Genomic DNA, 10,016 nt, shown 5'->3' with positions numbered 1-10,016 from the left:
GAAGAAGAAGAAGAAGAAAAAGAAGAAAACAACAACAACAACAACAACAACAACAACAACAACAACAACAACAGCAGCATAAACAACAATCTGTCATTACCATGAAAGGAAGTTCAAATCAACAAGGAAACAATTCTTCGTTAAAATCATAAATTGGTGTTGGATTTTTAAAAAATTCTATAGACCATGGAACAATAGCGCAATTAATGTGGGCTTTGGTGGGCTTTGGTGGGCTTTTCGGTGATTGTTTTGTTTTGTTTTCTTGTTCTTGTTTTCTGTTCTTTTTTTTCTGTACTCGACTCAGGAAGTGTCTGAAAAGACCACTAAAACTTATCACTAAAAGGGTGCAAGTGCACCATTCATCAAAGAGAATGCTGCTTACCACAATCACTAATCCCTGACGCACTTAAGAAAAGTTAATGGCACATGTCGTGCTTTTGGTAGAGAAATATGTGTCACGACGCGGTGGAATCAGGCACTCGTTAATTTTTGTGGAGTTATTGTTCTCTTTTTAAAGCTTGTTCATTTGTCTCGCTTTGGTGAAAAAAATATTCATCCATTACAAATAGAAGTCGAGACATTTGGTATTGAAGGAGGTCGGGGTCACCTGGTTCAGAGGTTAAAGTAGCGAGAAAATGGCCGCCAAAGATTGGCGATTTCCAAAACTTGAGAATTTTTAGTACCATCCACCGAGAGGTTATTTTTTAAATTGACCTTAAAGGTGTTGAGTGAAAAAACAAAAATTCGATAAAAACTGCCAAACCGACAGAAAAATGTCAGTTTCTTTGATTTCATTATTTTGACGAGCGCCTGATTTCACCACGCTGTCTCCTGTATGTACGGCCGCTTCCACCACAGACAAAAGCATTGCTGAGCGTAAACATGTGGAATTATAAAATTTGAGTCACGAAGCGATGGCACTTGTCAATTTTTGGGCAGGTAGAGCTATTGGTATCATCTTAAAACGTATTTATTTGCCTAGCTGTCAGTGAAGAAACATTCATCTATGTTGGATAGAAGTCGAGATATTTAAATTGAAGGAGGTGGGGGTAGTCTGGTGTCATAAGTTAAATTATCGAGAAAATGGCCGCCAAAGTTTGGTACCTTGTATAGCTTGAGAGTCTTTGAAAACTGAACAATTACATAAGATGTATTCTGTTCTATTAATCAACGTTTATCTGTAAAATTAATATGGAAATGTATTTTTATATGGACACAAAGGGTAGTGAGGTGAAGAAGAACAACAACGAGAATAAGAACGAGAACAAGAACAAGAAATACACAACATAAACAGCAACAACAACAACAACAACAACAACAACAACAACAACAACAACAACAAAGGCAGCAAAAGCAACAACAACATTAACGGTAATAAGAGCAGCAACAACATCATCATCAGCACAACTAGTTTCAGCCAGACACACCTCAACAACCACAACAGATTTCAATTCCCCATGACCTTTGCGAGACGAAGAAAATACCGTCTCCTGAGACAGGAGATGTATTGATGTCTTAAAAAACTGGCCATATTAGTGGGGAAAGGACGATCCATCTAATTTCCACCCCCCCCCTTTTTTTCCACCGTACATACGTCCATAGATACACTCTGTTTTTTTTTTCTTTTTTTTTCTCGCTGTCCATCTCAGCAACAGTTTCAAAACATCCCCTCATATTACCTTATCCTTCTGCTTGTGCGTACTTTATATAACCCCTACCTATTCGTAATATATCGTAATCGTGAGGTTGCGGGGTCGGGGGTTCGAGCCGCGGGCCCGATGTCGTGTCCTTGGGAAAAGTACTTTACACTAATTTTCTTCACTTCACCCAAGTGGGAATGGGTACCCGGCCACGGACAGTGAAAGATCTTGTCAGAATATTAATGTTTAAGCCCCTATAAATGGCTGCTTGCACTGTATGCTTCCTAGGAAGTTGAGTTTGTTTCAGAATGGTCTTAGGTCTGCTGGAGTAATAGTATAGATTGTGAAGCGCATAGAGCTTGCTGTTGAGCGGTGATTTGCGCTATACAAATGCTATCAATTATTTTACCCCATCCTCCCTTTTCACCTTGATCAGAGGACAACCCCATCAGCCCAGCGTTGCTTGCATCAATAAACCGATAAACTTAAAAGACGGCACTTATTATATGACCATATTGTGTTGCAAGTACGTACAACGTTTACTAAAACAAAACTTTAAAAGTACCTCTTTTTCAGGCCATGTCCTTCCTCACCCTCCCCTCCCCACCCCATCCCACCCCACCCCCTAAAAACCCCGAATAAAAAGCTATTTTCTGCCTTTTTTTTAACAACGCTTTCCACAGTATTTCATGTTAAGGCTTGTTTTGATTTTAAAGGCACCCCAACCCAAAGTAGCCAAAGGTACTGGTAGGTAAGGAGAAGAGCAAAAAGAAATAAAAACCAAGCTGAATAAAGGGAGAAACAGAAAGAGAGAGGAAGAAAGAGAGGGGTGTGGAGAAATAGAGTGAGTGACTGAGAGAGACAGGAGAGAGAGACAGAGAGAGAGAGAGAGAGAGAGAGAGAGAGAGAGAGAGAGAGAGGAGAGAGAGAGAGAGAGAGAGAGAGAGAGAGAGAGAGAGAGAGAGAGAGAGAAGGGGAGGGGGGGCAAAAACATGCAAACTAAAGCTAAAAGCAGTATGTTCTAAAAGATTCATAACTACAGAAATTTTGGGTTTTTTTCTACAAACACGTTAGTGATACCAACATGATTCACAGTTTAATGGGCAATTGCAAATACTAGCGGGTTGCAACTGTGCAGCGGCTCTCTATGGACTTAGTAATGCGCCCTCGGGCCCAATAACAGTTCACTTGGTATCATGCTGAACCTCTGTGTGTTTGACGCTGGTTCGATTTTCAAAAGTAGAAGTTTTTAAACCCCTGATGTCTAAAGAGTTTTCAAAGAGCTTTAAGAAATTTAGCCCGGCAGCTCTCGTGGCCTAGAGGCTAAGTTGTTTGCCTTTCATTCAATAGGTCCAGGGTTCGAATCCGGATAGCGACGCAAAGTTTTCTTCTCTTTCACCTCCTTTCCTGTTCTCAAGCAATGTTATGTTGTCTGCTTTCGTCTCCACTTTCTACCCCCACCTCCTCCCCTCCTTTGCCCCTTCCATGTCTGTCTGTCTGTCTGTCTTTCTGTCTGTCTGTCTGTCTGTCTGTCTGTCTGTCTGTCTGTCTCTCTCTTTCTCTCTCTCTCTCTCTCTCTCTCTCTCTCTCTCTCTCTCTCTCTCTCTCTTTCTCCCTCCCTCTTTGTCTCTGCCATACACACATTCATATTATGCAGACGCAAACACTCAAGTGCGAACACACATCTAAGACGAACAGCTTCATTCATCATCATAGGGAAACTACGTAAAAACAAGGTGCCCACTTGATACAGAAGCACTGAGTAAACGAAAAATGATAATAAACGAAAAATGTGAAAAGCTATAGCGAACCGAACACCCCCTCAGGGTAGGTTTGATCGAAGTGCTCAGGGAAGGTCACTGAGTGCGCTGCCCCGAGGGTAATGAGCTGACCTTTTCGTTATGGAGGCGTGCACTTGTCTCGTCAACTAATGAGTTCAAAATTGAATTTCTCTTTAACGAGTTTGAATAATGATGGAGAATGTCCAGACGTGGTCTCACCTTCATGACTACGTTGTTGGCGTCCAGGAGACAGTCGGAAATCTTCACGTTGCCAACCTCGATAAGTTCCTGTAGGATCATGCGGAATGTGCCCACGAGTCTGGGGGTAAGATAAGATAAGATATTGATAAGATAATGCAAGATGCGATGCGATGCGATAAGGTGCAATAAGATGCCATAAGATATGATAAGATGCATTTTTAATTTGTTTGTTTGTGAGTGTTTGTGCGTGTGTGTGTATGTGTGTGTGTGTGTGTGTGTGTGTGTGTGTGTGTGTGTGTGTGTGACAAAACATAACAAAAATGTGCCGAGTCCGGACAAGAATTATTAGCTTTTGATAGATAGAATGTGTACAAAGAGAAATATGACGCTGCTTTTATGTTTTTGTCTTAAAAAACAAACTTTCGAAAGATAGACAGGAAAGAACAAGGGAAAAGAACATCAAAAAAGCAAACAAACACGCCCCTCCCCCCCCCCCCCCCCCCACACACACTAAAATAGTTTTTAAAAACACACAAAAAACAGGAATAGAAAATCAAGCAAAATCACACATTGGTTCCATCTCCCGTGCTAGGTCCCATTCTTTGGGAATTTTTGTTCGGGTTAGTAGAACAACTTCCACGTTCTCCAAAGAAAAGAAAAGGGCAACAGTATCAATAAGCTTCGCTCGGCTCCGAAGCGGAAAGTCTGGGTTCGAGCCTCCGTCGGACACATATTTATTTTGGCCCCCTCCTGTCCACCCAGAAGTAATGGGTACCTGCCTTCGAGTTGGGGAAGTAAAGGCGGCGTGGAAAGGAACTGGCCATCCTACACAATATACCGAGGCCAAAGGAAGTTGTCTCACTAACAAGGCAATCCCCAATGTCCGGATTGGATGCGGGAACAAATTTAATTTACTTTACCAGTAAGCAGAATTAGAAAGGGCAGACCATTTAAAACACTGACTACTATCAGAATAAACAACAATGTGTATTATTCTTTCGAATACATGCATAGCATAATATACATATATACATATTAATAAAATTCCTTAGTAGCAGCTAAAGTTTTTCTTTTTCTGTAGAATTTTAATGAGGGTATTATATAATTTAATTTCTTTGGATACCTGCATGTGTTTTTACGGTCCTGTACAGCCAAGAGAAATTCCTCTCTGGGACTATAAAGTGTTATCTTTTCTTCTCTTATCTCATCTCATCTATCTCATCTCATTTCATTTCACCTTATCGTATCTTATCTTATCTTTTCTTAACTCCACTGGTCACTTTTAAGCACAAGAGGGCTATCCCGAAAAAAAAACAGTTTTGAGAAAATCGAAGATAAGGTTTTGCCTCTTGTTCAGTTACTTTAAAAGACAAGAAAATTGTCTCTATAACCAAACAAATATACACACCAAACTTTTCCTATAAGTAGAGCAATGCCCACTTTTGGTGTAGGTCAAGATTTCTGGAAACACCCGAAATCTGGGTTAGCCCGCTTGTCCTTAAAAGAGACCAATTTAACCGCCCAGTGCTCACCTTTTGCTGATGTATCTAATCTAATCTAATCTAATCTAACCTGATCTGATCTAATCTAATCTAATCTAGTTTAATCTTATCTATCATATCTTAACCTCCCAGTGCTCACCTGTTGCTGGGGTATCTAATTTAATCTAATCTGATCTAATCTAATCTAATCTAATCTAATCTAATCTAATCTAATATAATATAATCTAATCTAATCTAATCTAATCTTATCTTAATCTCCCAGTGCTCACCTGTTGCTGAGGTATTTGTTGTAGTTGTAGACCTGAATGTCGATGACCTCCTCGGACTCGATTGGTCGGGCCACGGGCCACTCGAACATCTGATGGTGAGATTGGGGTGGCATATACGTGAGATGAAGGTGGCATGAGAAGGAGATGAGGGTATGGTGACGATGAGATAGGGTGGTATGAGGGTGAGATAGGGATGGTATGAGAGTGAGATGAGGGTAGGATGAGGGTGAAATAGGGGTGGTATGATAGTGAGATGAGGGTAGGATGAGCGTGAGATAGCGGTGGCATGAGAGTGAGATGAGAGTAAGGCGGTGATGGGATAAGGGTGATTTGAAGCTGAGAACAAGATGGGGGTGAGAGGGGGATTGTATGAGAGTGATATGCGGGTGAGTGGTAGGATAAAAATGAGAGAGGGATGAAATGTAGGTGAGATGGGTGTGGGATAAGGGTGGGATAAAGGTGAGATGGGGTGGGGTGAAGGTGGTGTGTGTGGGTGGGATGAGGGGGAGATGATGGCAGGATGAAACTGAAAGGCGGTTGAGATGATGATGAGATGAAAGGTGGGTTATGAATGAGATGGGAGTGGGATGAGGGTGAGATGAGAATAAATAGTGGAGAAATAGCAAGAGGTGAACAAGATGTGACATAAGATAAGGTGGGAAGAGGTGACATGAGGTGAGTTTGGGTAAAGAGATACATATTAGTTACGTTAACTGTAATTAAATGATTAGGACACATTTTTAAAGGACATTCAAACATTCAGAAAATACAGAGGGTCAAGAAAATTGTAGGACCTACTAGAGGCATCATTCAATAAAATGCATACGAGGTGAAAAAATATAAGGTGAGAAAATAAGATAGAAGGTCACAGAAAACGAGGAGAGGTGAGTTGTTAAGAACAAGGTTAAAATGGTGAGAGTGAAGTAAGAATGAATTGCGAAGGAAGGATATGAGATGAGGTGTGAGGAGATAGATAACATAATTAATTAAGATAGTAAGTAAGTTTATTAAGTGTTTAAGGCCATTGGCCCACATCACATCACATAAAACACTCATTTGGTAAGTAAAGTTTACATAATGAAAGTTTTCATAATGAATAAGTACAGGTTGTGCACACATCTCTTAACATGGGTCAAACATTGCATATTTCTGTCACTGGGCCGAGTCAGGCTGGGAGGGATTAACAATGTCCTTTGATGGACAAAGTGTGAACAATAGAAAATAAAGTGAAATTCATCTTCAATATCATGAGTGTTACACCTCTCACATAAGGATGAATTCGTTAATTTCCATCGATAGAGATTGTTATTGAATTGAAGGCTGTGGGTTTTTAACAAAGCTATGACTCTTCTGCTCCAATACAGTGGGAGGTTGGTGATATATTCAGCTGTTTCTTGAAACGAAATTGTAAGAGAGAAAACATTATGCTTTCGACAGACTTTTTCCTCTATGTTCTGCATAGAATGGTCAACAAGTCTACTTTTTACTTCACAGAGAAAGAGTCTAGTACTTCCAACATTTTGAGAAAACCAGGCAAAATCAATACCCAGGGAAAATCATAGGTTTTTAACTTCCGTAGCCCAGTTGACTGGAACGATATAATTGCATGTAACATTTCTTTGGATATCTGTCATTTTCTAAGTGTATAAGTCTGCATCATAATTTAATGCATGTAATCAGAACGTAAGTTGGTTCTTCCCACTTCTTTTAGAGCTAACCATTTGGATGTAGTTTTGCCAAGACCCAAAAAGGCTTTCCAGAACTTTATCTGAATATTATCAATCATGTCTCAAATTTGTGTACCCCAAATTTCAGAGCCATAAAGCAGCATTGGTTTAATCTTATTATCAAAAATGTTTTTTTTTGTTTCGAAATTTAATTTAATTCGAAATAATAAAAATGTTGAGAGTGAAGTAAGGGTGAATGGCAAAGGAGGAGACAGATAACATAATTAATTGAAATAAGGAGTTTGCGAGCCAACTTCTGGGGTAGCAGGCTCTACGAGTTTCTTGGCTTGCTCCGAATACCAGGGGCGGCTCGTGGGTCTTAAAAGTGGGTGTGCACAATTAAGCTATCTTAGGTTGAAGATAGTCAAGGGCATAGTAAATGAGATGGTGTATAATTTTAGGATCTTTGGTTTGGTGAGGGAGAACCTTGCGATTCTATATTCATTCTTTTTACTTGTGGCTTTGACTTCTAGAACTAAATCTGTTTGTTAGCTAAACGTCAGTTTCATTCATCCTGCTTAAGAACTGAACACTCAAGTAATACCTTTCACCACTCCACTACAAAACCGTTTAAAAGCACAACTCATAGGACGATGACTTAAGAGTGTCACGTTCATCTCCCTCAGGTTCACGGTCACAGAGTCACTTAAAATAGCGGCAAGACAATGAACCAATCACAATTCACTTGAGCACTCCGCTGAATTGCTCCGGGGCTGACATAATTTTGGCATAGAATAGTGCACAGTCTATCGCGTTTATTTTTAGATTGCCTACTGTGGGCTATGTTTCGGCACTATTCGGCAGGAGCACATTTGAGATGTGCCGTCTTATTAATATTAATGTACCGCCAAACTCGCTACGAGTGTCGTCATCGCTTGGGTTGTCCCAAAGAGCGATTTATAGGTCAGCTTTCCACTGTTGAATATCCTGCTATGCATAGATACAGCGCATGAACTTTGGCATGGCATAGTAGATGTTTTACGGCGCTATAGACACAGAAATGACAGTTACGGCGCCAGTGAGAAACGTATTTTGATATAATATTTGGCTAGTGTTTGTTTCTGGCGTCTTTTATTTTGTTATTGTAGGTGTTTTGCGTAATAGAACATTAACATTTTGGGCGGCACTGCACGACCGTGCTCAATGGACGAACCGCGCCAGCCGAATACCTAACACCAATCTGATCAACGTTCAGCAAACATTCAGAAGGTTCATCATCCTTGCCTTTTTCACACTGGATCAGGATATAGGCTGCGAACAAACTCTTTCCACTTTTCCCTATCCTTAGTTTAACTATGTGGGAGCAAAGAATACACCTGCCGTGATACTGCGTGTCGTAAGAGCCGACTAAAGGTGCATAGGCCTGGTCTCCCGAAAAGTGCCAGTTTGCGGAGGACCAACTACCCGACCCAGCAAAAACAGAAAGTTATAGAAACTCGAACAAACACGCTTTATTCAGAAAGTTATATCATCTTAAACGACAGTCTATTCAAAATGAAATAATAATAATAATAATAACAACAATAATAATAATAATAATAATAATAATAATAATAATAATAATAATAATAATAATAATAATAATAATAATAAAATGGATTGCATTTATATAGCGCATATCCACTTATGAAATGCTGTATGCGCTTAACATGATACATAATATGGATTTACAAATCAATTTTAAAGGCACATAGTGTTACATACGCGTGCCCACACATACTCACGCACGCACGCACCACACACACATACACATATATACAAGAATACACACATACGTACATACGTACATACGCACATACGCACATACGCACATACAAACTCACAACGATCTACAGCTTGGATGGACTCTGTCAAATAACTTTTGGGTATCACTTTCGACTTGCACAACTGACACTGAAGTACACATTATGATGTATATTCATGGAACTGACATCACGGAATAGCTGTGCTTTAATAGCAGTGGGACTTTGAATATGCCCAATACCGTGATTTCTTTTTAGGCCCGCGGGGAGCCAAGATCTCGTCTGCAGACATTTATTTCCAGATTGATGCTCCCTGTAGACCATGACTTCCTCGGTGAATTATTCTATCGTTCCAGAATAATCTTCTACCTCGCTTGCCCTTCCAATTGTGTCTATTTATGGACGGAAAAGGTAAGCTCGAGGCGGATATGGCGTACCCATTTTCAAATTCTTCTTCGGAAAATTACAAACCCTCCCCATCCCCAAACAAGCTCTCGTGGCCTAGAGGTTAAGGTGTTGGCCTCTCATTCAAATGTCCCCAATTCGAATCCGGGTAGCGACCGAAACATATTCCTCTCTAAAATTGTCTCCTTTCTGCCTCCTCCCCCTCATCTTATTTGCCCCCCTCATCTGGGCCCTGACTCTTTCTGCAGCCTTTCTACTGCTACTCCTTGGCTCATTCTTACTGCTGTCTTTCAGTCCCACCCCTGATCTTCTGGTAGGAAAGATCTACACCTAACCTTTTCGGACAAGGGCGAAAAATCTCGGAGGGCTGGTGTGCAAGTTGCGCACTTTAAAGATCCCTTGGTGGTCTGAAATCGATAAGAGTAGGCTTCGGCCGCCAACCGGGCAAAATTCAAAATTTCCTACCAACTGAAAAAATCTAAAGTGTCCCGCGCACTCATATGACCTTATGCAGTTGCGAGCGCCGTAAAACATTTACCCCAAAAAATAATTTAAAAAACAGAAAAACAAATAAACAAGCTAAACAACAGCAACAGTTTTGTTTTAATAGACGCATATAGGCCCCAGAAATAGCACCCTCCAACCGCCTTAACAGCAACAATTGTACAAAGAAAGAAAACACACACACACACACACACTCTCTCTCTCTCTCTCTCTCTCTCTCTCTCTCACACACACACACACACACA

The 10,016-nt window shown here is 40.5% G+C and overlaps 1 protein-coding gene across 1 annotated transcript in view; it reads right to left on the bottom strand.

Annotated features, from left to right (window-relative positions):
* The window catches only part of LOC101850015 (otoferlin), a gene marked incomplete at its 3' end in the record, with an annotated part of 153,974 nt that overhangs the window by 58,516 nt on the left and 85,442 nt on the right, over window positions 1–10,016 (bottom strand). Inside the window, 2 exon segments of the mRNA XM_005102054.3 lie at window positions 3,641–3,740; window positions 5,394–5,482. Of these exon segments, the coding sequence (XP_005102111.2) occupies window positions 3,641–3,740; window positions 5,394–5,482 (189 nt within the window).

This window comes from Aplysia californica, unplaced genomic scaffold, assembly GCF_000002075.1.
Source record: "Aplysia californica isolate F4 #8 unplaced genomic scaffold, AplCal3.0 scaffold00310, whole genome shotgun sequence".
NCBI lineage: Eukaryota > Metazoa > Mollusca > Gastropoda > Aplysiida > Aplysiidae > Aplysia > Aplysia californica.
Note: the sequence above shows the minus strand (reverse complement) of the source record. Positions and strands in the feature narration are given on the sequence as shown.